Source organism: Lampetra fluviatilis, chromosome 61 (assembly GCF_964198595.1).
Source record: "Lampetra fluviatilis chromosome 61, kcLamFluv1.1, whole genome shotgun sequence".
Classification (NCBI taxonomy): Eukaryota; Metazoa; Chordata; class Hyperoartia; order Petromyzontiformes; family Petromyzontidae; genus Lampetra; species Lampetra fluviatilis.
Window position 1 is genome coordinate 3,803,620 of NC_136335.1, and position 22,875 is coordinate 3,826,494.

General features: G+C 47.9%; 1 protein-coding gene across 4 annotated transcripts in view; it reads right to left on the reverse strand.

Annotated features, from left to right (window-relative positions):
- The window catches only part of SPOUT1 (SPOUT domain containing methyltransferase 1), a 37,592-nt gene that overhangs the window by 13,372 nt on the left and 1,345 nt on the right, over positions 1 to 22,875 (reverse strand). For 3 of the 4 annotated variants that reach the window (XM_078881510.1, XM_078881511.1, XM_078881512.1), the window contains exons 2-7: positions 19,789 to 19,832; positions 18,216 to 18,326; positions 17,357 to 17,473; positions 4,239 to 4,398; positions 1,682 to 1,771; positions 807 to 856 (exon numbers count right to left, since the gene is read on the reverse strand). In XM_078881510.1, the coding sequence (XP_078737636.1) occupies positions 807 to 856; positions 1,682 to 1,771; positions 4,239 to 4,398; positions 17,357 to 17,473; positions 18,216 to 18,326; positions 19,789 to 19,822 (562 nt within the window). In that variant the 5' untranslated portion in view covers positions 19,823 to 19,832. The remainder of the gene's footprint in view (positions 1 to 806; positions 857 to 1,681; positions 1,772 to 4,238; positions 4,399 to 17,356; positions 17,474 to 18,215; positions 18,327 to 19,788; positions 19,833 to 22,875) is intronic. The other variant, XM_078881513.1, reaches the window with a different exon arrangement.

Below are 22,875 nucleotides of genomic sequence, written 5' to 3' on the forward strand. Positions count from 1 at the left end.
TGTCTAAAGCTCCCATTGTCTAAAGCTCCCATTGACTAAAGCTCCCAGTGTCTAAAGCTCCCATTGTCTAAAGCTCCCATTGTCTAAAGCTCCCATTGTCTAAAGCTCCCATTGTCTAAAGCTCCCATTGACTAAAGCTCCCAGTGTCTAAAGCTCCCATTGTCTAAAGCTCCCATTGTCTAAGGCTCCCATTGTCTAAAGCTCCCATTGTCTAAAGCTCCCAGTGTCTAAAACTCCCATTGACTAAAGCTCCCATTGTCTAAAGCTCCCATTGTCTAAGGCTCCCATTGTCTAAAGCTCCCATTGTCTAAAGCTCCCATTGTCTAAAGCTCCCATTGTCTAAAGCTCCCATTGTCTAAATCTCCCATTGTCTAAAGCTCCAAGTGTAAAGCTCCCATTGTCTAAAGCTTCCATTGTCTAAAGCTCCCATTGTCTAAATCTCCCATTGTCTAAAGCTCCCATTGTCTAAAGCTCCCATTGTCTAAAGCTCCCATTGACTAAAGCTTCCATTGTCTAAAGCTCCCATTGTCTAAAGCTCCCATTGTCTAAATCTCCCATTGTCTAAAGCTCCCATTGTCTAAAGCTCCCATTGTCTAAAGCTCCCATTGTCTAAAGCTCCCATTGTCTAAATCTCCCATTGTCTAAAGCTCCCATTGTCTAAAGCTCCCATTGTCTAAAGCTCCCATTGTCTAAAGCTCCCATTGTCTAAATCTCCCATTGTCTAAAGCTCCCATTGTCTAAAGCTCCCATTGTCTAAAGCTCCCATTGTCTAAAGCTCCCATTGTCTATGGCTCCCAGTGTCCCACCTGCGTACTGGAGGTCCTTGTGCTTTGGGAAGAAAGCTTTCCGAAGGTACCTGCAAAACACAGCACGGCGTGACATTACTCAACCGCACGTGTGTGGCGTTTGTGACGGTACGGAAACGCACAGAGAGGACGTCCGGTTTCCATTCACAATGAGCACGTGGCAAATATCTTGGGATGTGAATGGTCACGTAAACACAGAAGTGGTGTTAACATATAATACCTCGTCATTCACGAACTTGGCTATCCGCTATTTAGGCTATCCGCAAATCGTATCTGGAACTAGTACGGGGCTGCATAGAGAGAGAAAGAAAGTGATCAGGTGAAGTGATGAGAGAGAATTTGACGCAATAAAGCGATGAGTTAAAGTCAAGAGATTAAGTGATCATCCTCGTGATAATCCTAATTAAGGTAAGTTCATTCATACACTTTTACTTAATGTCAGGGTCGCGACGAATTACAATGGAGACCGGCGCACACATCATGTGTGGTGAGTGGTCGGGTGAGTGGGTAGGCGAGTGGGTGGGTGAGTGGGTGAGTGGGTAGGCGAGTGGGTGGGTGGATGGATGCGTGGATGAGTGAGTGGGTGAATGGGTGGGCGAGTAGGTGGGTGGGTGGACGAGTGGGTGGGTGGACGAGTGGGTGGGTGGACGAGTGGGTGGGCGAGGTGGATGGGTGGTTGAGTGGATGGGTGGATGAGTGGCTGGGTGGATGAGTGGGAGGGTGAATAAGTGGGTGGGTGAGTGGATGAGTGTGTGGATGAGTCGGTGAGTTAGTGAGTGGGTGAGTGGGTGGGTCCATCAGATAGCATGCAGACAGTTAAATGCGAATGGTGCACAGCTTGTAGAAGTAGCAGCGGCAAGTGAGTGGAGACGCACTGTGGGCACTCGAGGTACTGCAGGATCCGTGCGAGCTGCACGCTGCCGTAACCGTGCTTCCCGGCGCCGGGAGACTCATCCTCGGCGCTCCTGCGAAGCGGCACGGACAGGAAGACGGGCGACGTTGGAGTCTTCCATCGCTGATACTACTGTAGTGACATAAGAAGGAAGGGGCTGCTGGGGGCTCTGGGACCCTGGGCGGGCCAGGCGCTTTAAGCCGCTTGGCGCCACCAACGGGGGGGGCTGTGTGTGCTCTGTGGGATATCTGGGGGCGCACACGGCCCCACCCCTCGTTGGGGACTAGGCATAAAAGGGGAGCTCCCTGGACGATCAGGGCCAGTTGTAGCTCAAGACCCAAGACCCAAGACCAGTCATCTCAGGACCCTGGGACGCTGTGAGGGCCAGTGGTGGGACTCTGGAACTCCCGACTCTACGTCCTTGTGAGGGCGAGTTCCAGAGCGTAGCCAGAGTAGAGTATCTAGGCTGTGTACCTAGGCGGTAACAGAGTAGTTGGACTGTTGGAGAGTTGGAGTGTTGGAGAGTTGGACTGTTGGAGTGCTGTTGGATTGTAATAAAGAAGTTATCTCTACAAGTGTATCCGGAACCCGTTACGCTACTACTGCTGCTACGACCACAGTTTCCGTTGCCGTGAGCTTCACTCGCCGATTCCTCCACCCACGTTTGGAGTTTGCGCGTCTCTCTCTCTCCCGATTTGTCCCTCCACATTTAGAAACACGCATGGAGCTTATTTAGACTATTTTGCTGCTATAAAGCTTCACGTAATAAGCCACTTTGTTGAGCTATCATTTGTGGCCAGGTCGCGTCTGCAAAATAAGTCAATACCTCAGTCGGCTTTACCTGGTAAGATAAACAATTATTTAGTTTTAATTGTAAGTGATGTCTCTACCTTTCCTACACACTCCTATCGTGTTTTTGTACCGTTTGTTATTGTAACGTTCTGATCGGCCCCTCCTGGACATCTGTGGAAAAAATAGCTTCATAGCTCCATCGGATTCCTTCTGATTCTGATCTCGAAGACTTGGTCGACCAGACTGACCTTTTCTTCTCTACTACTGGCAGCAGGCGAATGCCCCAGGTCTACTCTTGCATCGTCGTCACGATCCATGGGGCAGATAGCCCCTAAGTGTCCACTGCACACGATTAGCACGGTTGGTACGTACGGTGTGCGCAAAAAAGTTCCAACATACACACGTAGAGGAGTAAAATGGGGACGTGACGTCAGGTGTGCCGTTCAGTGCGATGACGTCACGTCTCCTAGTGTAGTTAAGGGAGACCCCGTGACGTAAGCGGGGTCACTGTGGGAGCGGCTAGAGTAAGCAGGGTGAAGAGTGAACCAGTGGGTAGAGAGAGGGATCGAGTGGTGAGTCTGGGGAGAAGCCGGTGGTAGCCGTAGAGGTGCTTCTCTCTCCGCTCGGTGGAGTCGGCAGAGTCCACGATCCGACACGAGAGAGAGAGAGACCGGAGCTAGCCGGCAGGGACCCGGACTCAGAGTAGGACCCCTAGCCCCTGGGAGTTGTGTACCCTGCTGTGTGATATTGCTAAGCTTTAATAAACCCTGGCGGAAGCCCCTAACTTACCCCCGTCTCCGAGTACGTCCGTCGGAACTACTCAACACACACGTAGATAACTTTCTGAACCTCTGCGAAAAAAAGTTTCACAGCTTCCTCCAATTTCTCCAGGACAGTTAAACGATTCCGACGGAGTGTGACCACCTTCTTGGTTCTTTCGGTAAAGTCACGTAGAATGGAAATAATAAAATAATAAAAATACAATTCAAATAAACATAAGAAAACTTTTTAATTTTTATTTTATTATTTCCATTCTACGTGACTTTACCGAAAGAACCAAGAAGATGAATCCCTGCAGTCACGAAAGCTTTAAATCGAAATTCATCTTCTTGGTTCTTTCGGTAAAGTCACGTAGAAGGGAAATAATAAAATAATAAAAATAAAACATAATAAAATACAATTCTCAGTGAGAATTATTTTATTATGTTTTATTCTCAGTGAGAATTATTTTATTACGTTTTATTTTTATTACTTTATTACTTCCCTTCTACGTGACTTTACCGAAAGAACCAAGAAGATTAATCCCTGCAGTCACGAAAGCTTTAAATCGAAATTCATCTTCTTGGTTCTTTCAGTAAAGTCACGTAGAAGGGAAATAATAAAATAATGAAAATAAAACATAATAAAATAATTCTCAGTGAGAATTATTTAATTATGTTTTATTTTTATTCTCAGTGAGAATTCTTTTATGTTTTATTTTTATTACTTTATTACTTCCCTTCTACGTGACTTTACCGAAAGAACCAAGAAGATGAATCCCTGCAGTCACGAAAGCTTTAAATCAAAATTCATCTTCTTGGTTCTTTTTTTATTATGTTTTATTTTTATTCTCAGTGAGAATTCTTGTATTATGTTTTATTTTTATTTTTTTATTACTTCCCTTCTACGCGACTTTACCGAAAGAACCAAGAAGATGAATCCCTGCAGTCACGAAAGCTTTAAATCGAGCGTGACCACGTTTTTCCTACTTGCGGTCGGCGCCCTGCTCGTCGAACACCACCACCTCATCGACGGCGAAGATGGTGAGGGCACGAGCCACCTGCCCCGCCAGGTACGAGCGCAGCTCGGCCGACTGCGCGTTCTCCAGGATGGAGCCGGGCAGGGCGAGGCTCACCGTGTAGGCCCGCCCTAGACGACAGGCAGTCACGGGGGGGGGGAGGGGGCAAGGGTGGACGTCAGTGGGGGAGGGAGGGGATTTCTTTGACACCTTTGGAAGGGGGTCCCCGCACATGAACGACGCAAGCACACCGCTCGTAGAGCAAAGGATGACACAAGCGGGGGGGGGGGGGGCAAGGGTGGACGTCAGTGGGGGAGGGAGGGGATTTCGTTGACACCTTTGGAAGGGGGTCCCCGCACATGAACGACGCAAGCACACCGCTCGTAGAGCAAAGGATGACACGCAAGCGTAGACGTGGGTATTACGATTGAACCGATTTTTTTTTCTAGATGTGAAGTTTTCGTGACTGCAAGGGTCCATACTCTTTGGTTTCTTCGGTAAAGTCGCGTAGGTAGAAAATAAAAGAAATTAAAAATGAAAACAACTAAATAAAATCACAAAAACTAAACAATTTAGTTGTTTTTATTTTTTTCATTTTACTTTTTACCTACGTGACTTTACCGAAATAAACAAAGAGTATGACCCTATTTTGAATTTCACCCACTGAAGCGACCTGGCCATCACCAATGATGGCTCAACTAAGTGGCACCATCACGTGAAAATACATCATTCACACGCTCACTTACTCGTTCACTCACTCGCTCACTCGCCCATTCACTCGCTCGCCCGCTCACTCACCCGTTCATTTGCTCATAGACTCGCTCGCTCACTCACTCACTAGTTTACTCATTCACTCACTCGCTCGCTCACTCACTCACTAGTTTACTCATTCACTCACTCACTCGCTTGCTCACTCACTCACTAGTTTACTCATTCACTCACTCGCTCACTCACTCACTCACTAGTTTACTCATTCACTCGCTCGCTCGCTCACTCACTCACTAGTTTACTCATTCACTCACTCACTCGCTCACTCACTCACTAGTTTACTCATTCACTCACTCGCTCGCTCATTCACTCACTAGTTTACTCATTCACTCACTCACTCGCTCACTCACTCACTAGTTTACTCATTCACTCACTCACTCGCTCACTCACTCACTAGTTTACTCATTCACTCACTCGCTCGCTCATTCACTCACTAGTTTACTCATTCACTCACTCGCTCGCTCATTCACTCACTAGTTTACTCATTCACTCACTCACTCGCTCACTCACTCACTAGTTTACTCATTCACTCACTCACTCGCTCACTCACTCACTAGTTTACTCATTCACTCACTCGCTCGCTCACTCACTCACTAGTTTACTCATTCACTCGCTCGCTCGCTCACTCACTCACTAGTTTACTCATTCACTCACTCGCTCGCTCACTCACTCACTAGTTTACTCATTCACTCACTCGCTCGCTCATTCACTCACTAGTTTACTCATTCACTCACTCGCTCGCTCACTCACTCACTAGTTTACTCACTCGCTCGCTCGCTCGCTCACTCACTCACTAGTTTACTCATTCACTCGCTCGCTCGCTCACTCACTCACTAGTTTACTCATTCACTCACTCGCTCGCTCACTCACTCACTAGTTTACTCATTCACTCGCTCGCTCGCTCACTCACTCACTAGTTTACTCATTCACTCACTCGCTCGCTCACTCACTCGCTCGCTCACTCACTCACTAGTTTACTCATTCACTCGCTCGCTCGCTCACTCACTCACTAGTTTACTCATTCACTCACTCGCTCACTCACTCACTCACTAGTTTACTCATTCACTCGCTCGCTCGCTCACTCACTCACTAGTTTACTCATTCACTCACTCGCTCACTCACTCACTAGTTTACTCATTCACTCGCTCGCTCGCTCACTCACTCACTAGTTTACTCATTCACTCACTCGCTCGCTCACTCACTCACTAGTTTACTCATTCACTCGCTCGCTCGCTCACTCACTCACTAGTTTACTCATTCACTCACTCGCTCGCTCACTCACTCACTAGTTTACTCATTCACTCACTCGCTCGCTCACTCACTCACTCACTAGTTTACTCATTCACTCACTCGCTCGCTCATTCACTCACTAGTTTACTCATTCACTCACTCACTCGCTCACTCACTCACTAGTTTACTCATTCACTCACTCACTCGCTCACTCACTCACTAGTTTACTCATTCACTCGCTCGCTCGCTCACTCACTCACTAGTTTACTCATTCACTCACTCACTCGCTCACTCACTCACTAGTTTACTCATTCACTCACTCGCTCGCTCATTCACTCACTAGTTTACTCATTCACTCACTCGCTCGCTCACTCACTCACTAGTTTACTCATTCACTCACTCGCTCGCTCACTCACTCACTAGTTTACTCATTCACTCACTCGCTCGCTCATTCACTAACTAGTTTACTCATTCACTCGCTCGCTCGCTCACTCACTCACTAGTTTACTCATTCACTCGCTCGCTCGCTCACTCACTCACTAGTTTACTCATTCACTCACTCGCTCGCTCACTCACTCACTAGTTTACTCATTCACTCACTCGCTCGCTCGCTCACTCACTAGTTTACTCATTCACTCACTCGCTCGCTCACTCACTCACTAGTTTACTCATTCACTCACTCGCTCGCTCGCTCACTCACTAGTTTACTCATTCACTCACTCGCTCGCTCGCTCACTCACTCACTAGTTTACTCATTCACTCACTCGCTCGCTCACTCACTCACTAGTTTACTCATTCACTCACTCACTCGCTCGCTCACTCACTCACTAGTTTACTCATTCACTCACTCGCTCGCTCACTCACTCACTCACTAGTTTACTCATTCACTCACTCACTCGCTCGCTCACTCACTCACTAGTTTACTCATTCACTCACTCACTCGCTCGCTCACTCACTCACTAGTTTACTCATTCACTCGCTCGCTCGCTCACTCACTCACTAGTTTACTCATTCACTCGCTCGCTCGCTCACTCACTCACTAGTTTACTCATTCACTCGCTCGCTCGCTCACTCACTCACTAGTTTACTCATTCACTCGCTCGCTCGCTCACTCACTCACTAGTTTACTCATTCACTCGCTCGCTCGCTCACTCACTCACTAGTTTACTCATTCACTCACTCGCTCGCTCACTCACTCACTAGTTTACTCATTCACTCGCTCGCTCGCTCACTCACTCACTAGTTTACTCATTCACTCGCTCGCTCACTCACTCACTCACTAGTTTACTCATTCACTCACTCGCTCGCTCACTCACTCACTAGTTTACTCATTCACTCACTCGCTCGCTCACTCACTCACTCACTAGTTTACTCATTCACTCACTCGCTCGCTCACTCACTCACTAGTTTACTCATTCACTCACTCGCTCACTCACTCACTCACTAGTTTACTCATTCACTCCCTCGCTCGCTCACTCACTCACTAGTTTACTCATTCACTCACTCGCTCACTCACTCACTCACTAGTTTACTCATTCACTCCCTCGCTCGCTCACTCACTCACTAGTTTACTCATTCACTCACTCGCTCACTCACTCACTCACTAGTTTACTCATTCACTCCCTCGCTCACTCACTCACTCACTAGTTTACTCATTCACTCACTCGCTCACTCACTCACTCACTAGTTTACTCATTCACTCCCTCGCTCGCTCACTCACTCACTAGTTTACTCATTCACTCACTCGCTCGCTCGCTCATTCACTCACTAGTTTACTCATTCACTCGCTCGCTCGCTCGCTCATTCACTCACTAGTTTACTCATTCACTCCCTCGCTCGCTCACTCACTCACTAGTTTACTCATTCACTCACTCGCTCGCTCACTCACTCACTAGTTTACTCATTCACTCGCTCGCTCGCTCACTCACTCACTAGTTTACTCATTCACTCGCTCGCTCGCTCATTCACTCACTAGTTTACTCATTCACTCCCTCGCTCGCTCACTCACTCACTAGTTTACTCATTCACTCACTCGCTCGCTCACTCACTCACTAGTTTACTCATTCACTCGCTCGCTCGCTCACTCACTCACTAGTTTACTCATTCACTCGCTCGCTCGCTCACTCACTAGTTTACTCATTCACTCGCTCGCTCGCTCACTCACTAGTTTACTCATTCACTCACTCGCTCGCTCACTCACTCGCTCGCTCATTCACTCACTAGTTTACTCATTCACTCGCTCGCTCGCTCACTCACTCACTAGTTTACTCATTCACTCACTCGCTCGCTCACTCACTCGCTCGCTCATTCACTCACTAGTTTACTCATTCACTCACTCGCTCGCTCACTCACTCACTAGTTTACTCATTCACTCGCTCGCTCGCTCACTCACTCACTAGTTTACTCATTCACTCACTCGCTCGCTCACTCACTCGCTCGCTCATTCACTCACTAGTTTACTCATTCACTCGCTCGCTCGCTCACTCACTCACTAGTTTACTCATTCACTCACTCGCTCGCTCACTCACTCGCTCGCTCATTCACTCACTAGTTTACTCATTCACTCACTCGCTCGCTCGCTCACTCACTAGTTTACTCATTCACTCGCTCGCTCGCTCATTCACTCACTAGTTTACTCATTCACTCGCTCGCTCGCTCACTCACTAACTAGTTTACTCACTCACTCGCTCGCTCGCTCACTCACTCACTAGTTTACTCATTCACTCACTCGCTCGCTCACTCACTCACTAACTAGTTTACTCACTCACTCGCTCGCTCGCTCACTCACTCACTAGTTTACTCATTCACTCACTCGCTCGCTCACTCACTCACTAACTAGTTTACTCACTCACTCGCTCGCTCGCTCACTCACTCACTAGTTTACTCATTCACTCACTCGCTCGCTCGCTCACTCACTAACTAGTTTACTCACTCACTCGCTCGCATCGCTCACTCACTCACTAGTTTACTCATTCACTCACTCGCTCGCTCACTCACTCACTAACTAGTTTACTCACTCACTCGCTCGCTCGCTCACTCACTCACTAGTTTACTCATTCACTCGCTCGCTCGCTCACTCACTCACTAGTTTACTCATTCACTCGCTCGCTCGCTCACTCACTCACTAGTTTACTCACTCACTCGCTCGCTCGCTCACTCACTCACTAGTTTACTCATTCACTCACTCGCTCGCTCACTCACTCACTAGTTTACTCATTCACTCGCTCGCTCGCTCACTCACTAACTAGTTTACTCATTCACTCGCTCGCTCGCTCGCTCACTCACTAGTTTACTCATTCACTCTCGCTCGCTCACTCACTAACTAGTTTACTCATTCACTCGCTCGCTCGCTCGCTCACTCACTCACTAGTTTACTCATTCACTCGCTCGCTCACTCACTAGTTTACTCATTCACTCGCTCGCTCGCTCACTAGTTTACTCATTCACTCGCTCGCTCACTCACTAGTTTACTCACTCACTCGCTCGCTCACTCACTAGTTTACTCATTCACTCGCTCGCTCACTCACTAGTTTACTCACTCACTCGCTCGCTCACTCACTAACTAGTTTACTCATTCACTCGCTCGCTCGCTCACTCACTAGTTTACTCATTCACTCACTCGCTCGCTCACTCACTCACTCACTCACTCACTAGTTTACTCATTCACTCGCTCGCTCGCTCACTCACTCACTCACTAGTTTACTCATTCACTCACTCGCTCGCTCGCTCGCTCACTCACTCACTCACTAGTTTACTCATTCACTCACTCGCTCGCTCACTCACTAGTTTACTCATTCACTCACTCGCTCGCTCGCTCACTAGTTTACTCATTCACTCACTCGCTCGCTCGCTTCGCTCACTCACTCACTCACTAGTTTACTCATTCACTCACTCGCTCGCTCACTCACTAGTTTACTCATTCACTCACTCGCTCGCTCGCTCACTAGTTTACTCATTCACTCACTCGCTCGCTCGCTCGCTCACTCACTCACTCACTAGTTTACTCATTCACTCACTCGCTCGCTCGCTCACTAGTTTACTCATTCACTCACTCGCTCGCTCGCTCGCTCGCTCGCTCACTCACTAGTTTACTCATTCACTCACTCGCTCGCTCACTCACTAGTTTACTCATTCACTCACTCGCTCGCTCGCTCACTCACTAACTAGTTTACTCATTCACTCGCTCGCTTGCTCACTCACTCACTAGTTTACTCATTCACTCGCTCGCTTGCTCGCTCACTCACTAGTTTACTCATTCACTCGCTCGCTCACTAGTTTACTCATTCACTCGCTCGCTCGCTCACTCACTCACTCACTCACTAGTTTACTCATTCACTCGCTCGCTCACTCACTAGTTTACTCATTCACTCGCTCGCTCGCTCACTCACTAACTAGTTTACTCATTCACTCGCTCGCTTGCTCACTCACTCACTAGTTTACTCATTCACTCGCTCGCTCACTCACTCACTCACTAGTTTACTCATTCACTCGCTCGCTCACTCACTCACTCACTAGTTTACTCATTCACTCGCTCGCTCGCTCACTCACTCACTAGTTTACTCATTCACTCGCTCGCTCACTCACTCACTCACTAGTTTACTCATTCACTCGCTCGCTCACTCACTCACTAGTTTACTCATACTCGCTCGCTCACTCACTCACTCACTAGTTTACTCATTCACTCGCTCGCTCGCTCACTCACTCACTAGTTTACTCATTCACTCGCTCGCTTGCTCACTCACTAGTTTACTCATTCACTCGCTCGCTCACTCACTCACTAGTTTACTCATTCACTCGCTCGCTCACTCACTCACTCACTAGTTTACTCATTCACTCGCTCGCTCACTCACTCACTAGTTTACTCATTCACTCGCTCGCTCGCTCACTCACTCACTAGTTTACTCATTCACTCGCTCGCTCACTCACTCACTAGTTTACTCATTCACTCGCTCGCTCACTCACTCACTAGTTTACTCATTCACTCGCTCGCTCACTCACTCACTCACTAGTTTACTCATTCACTCGCTCGCTTGCTCACTCACTCACTAGTTTACTCATTCACTCGCTCGCTCACTCACTCACTAATTTACTCATTCACTCGCTCGCTCACTCACTAACTAGTTTACTCATTCACTCGCTCGCTTGCTCACTCACTCACTAGTTTACTCATTCACTCGCTCGCTCACTCACTCACTAATTTACTCATTCACTCGCTCGCTCACTCACTAACTAGTTTACTCATTCACTCGCTCGCTCGCTCACTAACTAGTTTACTCATTCACTCGCTCGCTCACTCACTCACTAATTTACTCATTCACTCGCTCGCTCGCTCACTCACTAGTTTACTCATTCACTCGCTCGCTTGCTCACTCACTCACTAGTTTACTCATTCACTCACTCGCTCACTCACTCACTCACTAGTTTACTCATTCACTCGCTCGCTCGCTCGCTCACTCACTAGTTTACTCATTCACTCACTCGCTCGCTCACTCACTCACTAGTTTACTCATTCACTCACTCGCTCACTCACTCACTCACTAGTTTACTCATTCACTCGCTCGCATCGCTCGCTCACTCACTAGTTTACTCATTCACTCGCTCGCTTGCTCACTCACTCACTAGTTTACTCATTCACTCACTCGCTCACTCACTCACTCACTAGTTTACTCATTCACTCGCTCGCTCGCTCGCTCACTCACTAGTTTACTCATTCACTCACTCGCTCACTCACTCACTCACTAGTTTACTCATTCACTCGCTCGCTCACTCACTCACTCACTAGTTTACTCATTCACTCGCTCGCTCGCTCACTCACTCACTAGTTTACTCATTCACTCGCTCGCTCGCTCACTCACTCACTCACTAGTTTACTCATTCACTCGCTCGCTCACTCACTCACTAGTTTACTCATTCACTCACTCGCTCGCTCGCTCACTCACTCACTAGTTTACTCATTCACTCACTCGCTCGCTCGCTCACTCACTCACTAGTTTACTCATTCACTCACTCGCTCGCTCACTCACTAGTTTACTCATTCACTCGCTCGCTCGCTCGCTCACTCACTCACTAGTTTACTCATTCACTCACTCGCTCACTCACTCACTAGTTTACTCATTCACTCACTCGCTTGCTCGCTCACTCACTAGTTTACTCATTCACTCACTCGCTCGCTCACTCACTAGTTTACTCATTCACTCGCTCACTCACTCACTCACTAGTTTACTCATTCACTCACTCGCTTGCTCGCTCACTCACTAGTTTACTCATTCACTCACTCGCTCGCTCGCTCACTCACTAGTTTACTCATTCACTCACTCGCTCGCTCACTCACTAGTTTACTCATTCACTCGCTCACTCACTCACTCACTAGTTTACTCATTCACTCACTCGCTTGCTCGCTCACTCACTAGTTTACTCACTCACTCACTCGCTCGCTCACTCACTAGTTTACTCATTCACTCACTCGCTTGCTCGCTCACTCACTAGTTTACTCATTCACTCGCTCGCTCACTCACTCACTAGTTTACTCATTCACTCGCTCGCTCGCTCACTCACTAGTTTACTCATTCACTCGCTCGCTCACTCACTCACTAGTTTACTCATTCACTCACTCGCTCGCTCACTCACTAGTTTACTCATTCACTCACTCGCTCGCTCACTCACTCACTAGTTTACTCATTCACTCGCTCGCTCGCTCACTCACTCACTAGTTTACTCATTCACTCACTCGCTCGCTCACTCACTAGTTTACTCATTCACTCGCTCGCTCGCTCACTCACTCACTAGTTTACTCATTCACTCGCTCGCTCGCTCACTCACTCACTAGTTTACTCATTCACTCACTCGCTCGCTCACTCACTAGTTTACTCATTCACTCGCTCGCTCGCTCACTCACTCACTAGTTTACTCATTCACTCGCTCGCTCACTCACTCACTAGTTTACTCATTCACTCGCTCGCTCGCTCACTCACTAGTTTACTCATTCACTCACTCGCTCGCTCACTCACTAGTTTACTCATTCACTCGCTCGCTCACTCACTCACTAGTTTACTCATTCACTCGCTCGCTCACTCACTCACTAGTTTACTCATTCACTCGCTCGCTCGCTCACTCACTCACTAGTTTACTCATTCACTCGCTCGCTCGCTCACTCACTCACTAGTTTACTCATTCACTCACTCGCTCGCTCACTCACTCACTAGTTTACTCATTCACTCGCTCGCTCGCTCACTCACTAGTTTACTCATTCACTCGCTCGCTCGCTCACTCACTAGTTTACTCATTCACTCGCTCACTCACTCACTCACTAGTTTACTCATTCACTCACTCGCTTGCTCGCTCACTCACTAGTTTACTCACTCACTCGCTCACTCACTCACTCACTAGTTTACTCATTCACTCGCTCACTCGCTCGCTCACTCACTCACTAGTTTACTCATTCACTCACTCGCTTGCTCGCTCACTCACTAGTTTACTCATTCACTCGCTCGCTCACTCACTCACTAGTTTACTCATTCACTCGCTCGCTCGCTCACTCACTAGTTTACTCATTCACTCGCTCGCTCACTCACTCACTAGTTTACTCATTCACTCGCTCGCTCACTCACTCACTAGTTTACTCATTCACTCGCTCGCTCACTCACTCACTAGTTTACTCATTCACTCGCTCGCTCACTCACTCACTAGTTTACTCATTCACTCACTCGCTCGCTCACTCACTAGTTTACTCATTCACTCACTCGCTCGCTCACTCACTCACTAGTTTACTCATTCACTCGCTCGCTCGCTCACTCACTCACTAGTTTACTCATTCACTCACTCGCTCGCTCACTCACTAGTTTACTCATTCACTCGCTCGCTCGCTCACTCACTCACTAGTTTACTCATTCACTCGCTCGCTCGCTCACTCACTAGTTTACTCATTCACTCGCTCGCTCGCTCACTCACTAGTTTACTCATTCACTCACTCGCTCGCTCACTCACTCACTAGTTTACTCATTCACTCGCTCGCTCACTCACTCACTAGTTTACTCATTCACTCGCTCGCTCGCTCACTCACTAGTTTACTCATTCACTCGCTCGCTCGCTCACTCACTAGTTTACTCATTCACTCGCTCGCTCGCTCACTCACTAGTTTACTCATTCACTCGCTCGCTCGCTCACTCACTAGTTTACTCATTCACTCACTCGCTCGCTCACTCACTCACTAGTTTACTCATTCACTCGCTCGCTCGCTCACTCACTAGTTTACTCATTCACTCACTCGCTCGCTCACTCACTCACTAGTTTACTCATTCACTCGCTCGCTCACTCACTCACTAGTTTACTCATTCACTCACTCGCTCGCTTGCTCGCTCACTCACTAGTTTACTCATTCACTCACTCGCTTGCTCGCTCACTCACTCACTAGTTTACTCATTCACTCACTCGCTCGCTTGCTCGCTCACTAACTAGTTTACTCACTCACTCGCTCGCTCGCTCACTCACTCACTAGTTTACTCATTCACTCACTCGCTCGCTCACTCACTCACTAGTTTACTCATTCACTCACTCGCTCGCTTGCTCGCTCACTAACTAGTTTACTCACTCACTCGCTCGCTCGCTCACTCACTCACTAGTTTACTCATTCACTCACTCGCTCGCTTGCTCGCTCACTCACTAGTTTACTCATTCACTCACTCGCTCGCTCACTCACTCACTAGTTTACTCATTCACTCACTCGCTCGCTTGCTCGCTCACTCACTAGTTTACTCATTCACTCACTCGCTTGCTCACTCACTCACTCACTAGTTTACTCATTCACTCACTCGCTTGCTCGCTCACTCACTCACTAGTTTACTCATTCACTCACTCGCTCGCTCGCTCACTCACTCACTAGTTTACTCATTCACTCACTCGCTCGCTTGCTCGCTCACTAACTAGTTTACTCATTCACTCACTCGCTCGCTCGCTCGCTCACTCACTAGTTTACTCATTCACTCACTCGCTCGCTCGCTCGCTCACTAACTAGTTTACTCATTCACTCGCTCGCTCGCTCGCTCACTCACTAGTTTACTCATTCACTCGCTCGCTCGCTCACTCACTCACTAGTTTACTCATTCACTCGCTCGCTCACTCACTCACTAGTTTACTCATTCACTCGCTCGCTCACTCACTCACTAGTTTACTCATTCACTCACTCGCTCGCTCACTCACTAGTTTACTCATTCACTCACTCGCTCGCTCACTCACTCACTAGTTTACTCATTCACTCGCTCGCTCGCTCACTCACTCACTAGTTTACTCATTCACTCACTCGCTCGCTCACTCACTAGTTTACTCATTCACTCGCTCGCTCGCTCACTCACTCACTAGTTTACTCATTCACTCGCTCGCTCGCTCACTCACTCACTAGTTTACTCATTCACTCACTCGCTCGCTCACTCACTAGTTTACTCATTCACTCGCTCGCTCGCTCACTCACTCACTAGTTTACTCATTCACTCACTCACTCGCTCACTCACTAGTTTACTCATTCACTCGCTCGCTCGCTCACTCACTCACTAGTTTACTCATTCACTCACTCGCTCGCTCACTCACTCACTAGTTTACTCATTCACTCGCTCGCTCGCTCACTCACTCACTAGTTTACTCATTCACTCGCTCGCTCACTCACTCACTAGTTTACTCATTCACTCACTCGCTCGCTCACTCACTAGTTTACTCATTCACTCACTCGCTCGCTCACTCACTCACTAGTTTACTCATTCACTCGCTCGCTCGCTCACTCACTCACTAGTTTACTCATTCACTCACTCGCTCGCTCACTCACTAGTTTACTCATTCACTCGCTCGCTCGCTCACTCACTCACTAGTTTACTCATTCACTCGCTCGCTCGCTCACTCACTCACTAGTTTACTCATTCACTCACTCGCTCGCTCACTCACTAGTTTACTCATTCACTCGCTCGCTCGCTCACTCACTCACTAGTTTACTCATTCACTCACTCACTCGCTCACTCACTAGTTTACTCATTCACTCGCTCGCTCGCTCACTCACTCACTAGTTTACTCATTCACTCGCTCGCTCGCTCACTCACTCACTAGTTTACTCATTCACTCGCTCGCTCGCTCACTCACTCACTAGTTTACTCATTCACTCACTCGCTCGCTCACTCACTCACTAGTTTACTCATTCACTCGCTCGCTCACTCACTCACTAGTTTACTCATTCACTCACTCGCTCGCTTGCTCGCTCACTCACTAGTTTACTCATTCACTCACTCGCTTGCTCGCTCACTCACTCACTAGTTTACTCACTCACTCGCTCGCTTGCTCGCTCACTAACTAGTTTACTCACTCACTCGCTCGCTCGCTCACTCACTCACTAGTTTACTCATTCACTCACTCGCTCGCTCGCTCGCTCACTAACTCGCTCGCAGGCGCTGCTATTCACTAACAACACTTTCCCCCAACAGTCTGTTACAGGCTACACGGGGGATCTTTGTCCGTCTCCGAAAGGGTGAGAGGTTGCGGGGTAGTGATGTAGAGGTCACGGGGTAGTGAGTGATGTAGAGGTCACGGGGTAGTGAGTGATGTAGAAGTCACGGGGTAGTGAGTGATGTGGAGGTCACGGGGTAGTGAGTGATGTAGAGGTCACGGGGTAGTGATGTAGAGGTCACGGGGTAGTGATGTAGAGGTCACGGGGTAGTGATGTGGAGGTCACGGGGTAGTGATGTAGAAGTCACGGGGTAGTGAGTGATGTAGAGGTCACGGGGTAGTGATGTAGAGGTCACGGGGTAGTGATGTGGAGGTCACGGGGTAGTGATGTAGAGGTCACGGGGTAGTGAGTGATGTAGAGGTCACGGGGTAGTGATGTAGAGGTCACGGGGTAGTGATGTGGAGGTCACGGGGTAGTGATGTAGAAGTCACGGGGTAGTGAGTGATGTGGAGGTCACGGGGTAGTGATGTAGAGGTCACGGGGTAGTGATGTGGAGGTCACGGGGTAGTGATGTAGAGGTCACGGGGTCGTGATGTAGAGGTCACGGGGTAGTGATGTAGAGGTCACGGGGTAGTGATGTGGAGGTCACGGGGTAGTGATGTGGAGGTCACCTGCATCCCCTGGGCTCACAGATGCTCTCTCATCCCCATTCCTGCAAGTTTCCGTCACCTCCGCTTTGTCTTTATTCCGTTTCTTCTCTTTGCCATCTCTCTTCTTCTTCTGTGGCTCTATTTATCGCAGGCAAATGCTCCGATAACACACATCGATTCTAAACTGGAGGACCCGGAGAAAAATCCACGCGAGCACGGGGAGAACATGCAAACTCCAAATATACAGACATCAGGGTCGAGATCCGGTGGCGCAGGGGTTGGTGGACTGCTCTACGAACCCAGCGAGCCGAGTTCGATTCCTGCTCACAGCCACCAACACGCGCCGACGATTATCTCAACCGGTCCGGAGCCTCACCTCGGTTGACCGAGCCTCAAAACGAGTACCTGGTGCGATGTGTAAACATCGCCTCTAGGGAGGCAAAGGTTGTCGGGTGTGGTCCTGGCCACCCACCAGAGGTCGCAAACGGGTTTTGATTCCTTACCCGTACCCGTACCAGGGTCGCAAATGGGTACCCGTACCCGGCCGGGTACTCGTTCCCTACCCGTACCCATACCCTACCCGAAATGAGTGACAAACAGTTACTCACCAGTGACTCACGGCCTACCCGTACCTGGCCGCAACAGGGTCGCAAACGGGTACCCGTACCCGGCCGGGTACGGGTAGCCGGGTATCGGGTAGGGTACGGGTATCGGGTACCCGGTTGCGACCTCTGCCACCCACCCGCTGGCGTGCCTGCCTGAATAGGCGCTGCTACTTGCTAACAGCACTTGCCCCAAACATTCAGTTACAGGCTACACGGGGGATCTTTGTCCGTCTCTGGAGGGGCGAGAGGTTACGGGGTAGTGATGTAGAGGTCACCTGCATCCCCCGGGCTCGTCTCTCCGTTCTGGCGAGTTTCCGTTTCCTCCGCTTTGTCATTCTTCAGCTTCTTCTCTTTGTCATGTCTCTTCTTCTTCTGTGGATCTCCATCTGAGCAGGAATAAAAACAAGTATAACCCGTAAAAACAACGTTTTTCACTATAAATCCTTCATATGCGTGGCGACTAGAGTCCTCTCGTCCTCTGGCTTGAGATGGCTGCCACCTATGGGTCAGATGATTGCATTGCACCATTAAGCAATTGGTAATTAAATATAATATTTTTGTCCTAAAAAGTGTAAAATTTTGGAACAAAAATTTTCACGAACATTAATTGTCACGCACAACGAGTCTGTGTGCAAAATGTCAGCTCGATTGGATCACGGGAAGTGGGTTAAAAAACGACCGAAAGATTTGCACGGTCGTAAGCAAGCAAGCAAATTTAATATAAAGGATTTAAAAATACGCGATCGAAATTTTGCCCCGTGCTATTTTTATCATCACCGCTCACGACTTGGTGGGCAGTCATAATATAGGTTTTTGGGTCAGATCGCGTTATTTATAAATGTGTCGTAACCCTCCACCACCCGACACAGCCAAACAGTAAAAAATGTGTCACGTTTTTCAAAGGACAAAATAGTTCACTTCTTTAGCCCACCGGTGTGTTGAAGAGAGAATCAACAGCATTTTAAAATGTGAGTAGTACGACGTTTCGCTGGTAATTACAATCAGCTTCATCGGGCAAGAATGGTGAAGCTCTCCTGTTGCTCCCGGTCTTAAATAGAGCAGCAGCAGCAGCAGGGTGACGTCATCATTTAATTCAATTAAATTGGTGGGCAGTAACACCTCGCAGCAACACCCGTTATCGCACTACAATTAGTTACACCCCCACCTTCGAAACGCAGTAATGCACTGGCTTTAAACGCACGTGCGGTCAACAATATAAAGAGAAGCTTTGTTTTAATTCATAAATAAGAAATAATGTACATTTGCACGTGACGCTGTAAATAGTTCCGCGGTTCAGTTCGCAAGTGCGAGTTTTCACGTTCGCAGGTCGGACGGTTGAAAGAAGAAATGTGTAATGGAAGCTCGTTCATATGCACGGACGTTCATTAGTGCGGATGGCGTTCCTAAGTGTGGACGTGCGTAAGTGCGGATGAAATTCGTAAGTACAGACGTTCATAAGTGCGGATGTCCACAAGTGTGTATGTCCGTAAGTCGGGAGACTGCCTGTATTATCTTCTTGGTTCTTTCGGTAAAGTCACGTAGAAGGGAAATAATAAAATAATAAAAATAAAACATAATAAAATAATTCTCACGACGTTTCGGCCACAACGCAAGTAGCCGTCCTCAGGTGAAGAACATGTCTGTCGATAAGACTGCTTGCGTTGTGGCCGAAACGTCGTGAGAATTATTTTAGTATGTTTAATTTTTATTATTTTATTACTTCCCTTCTACGTGACTTTACCGAAAGAACCAAGAAGATGAATCCCTGCAGTCGCGAAAGCTTTAAATCGAAAAATGCCTGTATTATAATAACAGAAAGTCCCCGATGGTGTTTTGGCAGGAGCTCACCCAAAGCAGCCCTCCTCTTCCTGCTGTCCTCCATCACTCACCTCCTGTAACAGCGAGAGAGTTACACAGCTACAGCAGCAGCAGCAAACAACAACCGCCGTTCACCACCAAGTGGCGGTGACGTCACCACGGCGCTTGTGCCATGCTAGGTGCACTTTGAGGCCATCACGTGTCGAAGGCCCGCTGGCAAGTTACGGAACAGACCCAGGTGCCATGAGTTGACTGACCGAGATGACTGGCCCAATGCACCACCTGTGCTCCCCACTGTGCCAACTTGCTGCGTTTTATCCGCCCGGCGCTCTGCTCGTTGTTGTGAGTGTCGCTCCTCCGCCCTCCGTTGTTGTTGGAGGGCGACTGCCTCCAACTGCCCAGTAGCGTCCTTCACGAGCCTCCTCCACAGAGAACGATCTTGACACCGCCGGTACCAGTCATCGGCAAGTCCACTCAGCGCACCCACACGCATTAAACGTGCAAGGATCTCGCGATTAACATTACGATTCGTTGTTTTATTCTTGGGCAGATCCCGTACGCTACGAGCTCGCGTAGAACCTGTTGTCACCATCGCAAACAATCTGGAAACTATCCGATTGATCTTCTTGGTTATTTCGGTAAAGTTACGTAGAAGGGAAATAATAAAATAATAAAACATAATAAAATACAATTCTCATGACGTTTCGGCCACAACGCAAGCAGCCGTCCTAAGGTGAAGAACAGGTCTGTCAGAAAGACAGCGTCTGAATGAATGAACACCACCAAGCTGAATGAATGAACACCAAGCTTGGTGGTGTTCATTCATTCAGACGCTGTCTTTCCGACAGACCTGTTCTTCACCTGAGGACGGCTGCTTGCGTTGTGGCCGAAACGTCGTGAGAATTGTATTTTATTATTGTTTTATTTTTATTATTTTATTATTTCCATTCTACGTGACTTTACCGAAAGAACCAAGAAGATGAATCCCTGCAGTCACGAAAGCTTTAAATCGAAATTTATCCGATTGACGCTAGCTGTCCACTCCCCACAATTGTTAAATGTGTGTTGTGGATCACTCTCCAGCAGCATTACCGGTGGCGCTGAAGAAGAGATGCACAGTACCGTCCTCGATGTGTAAATGCTGTTGGGTTTACTCTCCAACACACCGGAGTGCTGAAGCAGTAACTAATTGGCACGTTGTGTTTACACGGCAAACCTTACTTAATTGTAGGCCTCAGCAAGGTAAGGTAAAAACGAGCCTACATTTACCCTACCTTTTACCTTACCACAATACAATCACTCTATCCTTACCTTTAACCCTTTAGCAAGGTAAAAAGGTCAAAAGCAACGAGCCTACCTTTACCCTACCTTTTACCCTTACCCCATACAAATTACCTGATTACAGGGTAATTACTGGGGCACTACACATGAACAAGGTTTATAACAGTAGAGCGCTTTATTCACATAGAATACTTTCGATGATTCAATTTTTAAATAGAGGCCACAGAGCTTTTAGCGAGCGGTAAACAAGGTATTTACCGGGTAATACTTCGCGCTACCTTTACCCTACCACCCTTTACCTTACCCCTTGGCATGTCGACACCTTTACCCTTTTACCCGGTAAAAGGGGTAAATTACCTTACCTTGCCGAGGCCTATTTAATTGGCTGTGTCGGGCTATGTCGGGTGGTGGCGGGTTCAACACGACACATTGATATTTCCGCGATGTAACCCAACAACAAAAACCTTATTACAGCAACTTCATTAAGGGGCCGTGTTGGGTGGAGGAGGGTTACACGACACAAATTTGACTTCCGCGATCGGACCCACAAATCTACGACAGATCATGTAGACGTTATACTCCGCACGCACATACACACAACGACAACAACCGCCACTCGTCACTAAGTGGCGGTGACGTCTCCTACGGCGCTTGTGCCAGGCTAGGTGCACGTTGAGGCTACCACGTGAAGTGTCGAACGCCCGCTGGCAGGAGGTCACGGGGCAGACCCAGCAGGTGCCGTGGGTCGACTGAGATGACCCAGCCGATGCACCACCACCTGTGCCCCCCTTACTGTGCCATGCAAAGCAAAGATCCCCAGTATCGTCTTTAACAGACTTAACACGTAGGCTTTCGCGACCATTATCATACATGAGGTTGTTTGGATTAGATCGGGTAAATATGTCATTAAAACCAAGGCTGTAGTCATGTAGTCAACATTTGGGGGGGACCAAATCTTTCAGGGGGTCTGGGGGTCCCCCCCCAGAAAAAAAAAAATCTCAATTTGAAAACGAATTTCCTGCCTAAAATATTAAAGAAATTAACTAACACACAGGATGGACTTTTTTTATTTACAATAATGTCTAATAGCGTATTGTATTACATTGCTGTTTTTTTCTATTTTACCTTAACTTGTTTCATTGTATGGTAATGGCAGCGGTTAGGGATTAATAAAGTACAACCATAACCACAATCATATAAACAGAAATCTATTTTATAGCAATATATTGGGGGGGACATTTTGAGCATATTTGAATATTGGGGGGGGGGGGGTGGGGGGATGTGACCCGCCACCACCCGACACAGACAACGAGTAAGCGTTGTGTCACGTAAACAAATCTGGCTGTCGCCTGATGAAGCTGGTTGTAATTACTGGCGAAACGTCGTAACTCAGATTGTAAATGTTGTGGCTTGGCTCTCCAACACACCGGTGTGGTGTACTAGTATACTATACACTACACTACTACACTATACTACAATACACTACTACACTATACACTACACTACTATAGACTACACTATACACTACACTATATACTACACTATACACTACACTATACACTACACTACTATAGACTATATTATACACTACACTATACACTACACTATACACTACACTAAACACACTACATACTACACTACTACAGTATACACTACACTAGATACTACAGTATACACTACTACACTATACACTACAGTAAATACTACACTATATACTACACTGCTACAGTATACACTACACTATATACTACACTACTACACTATATACTACACCACTATAGACTACACTATACACTACACTACAGTATACACTACAGTATACACTACACTATGCAC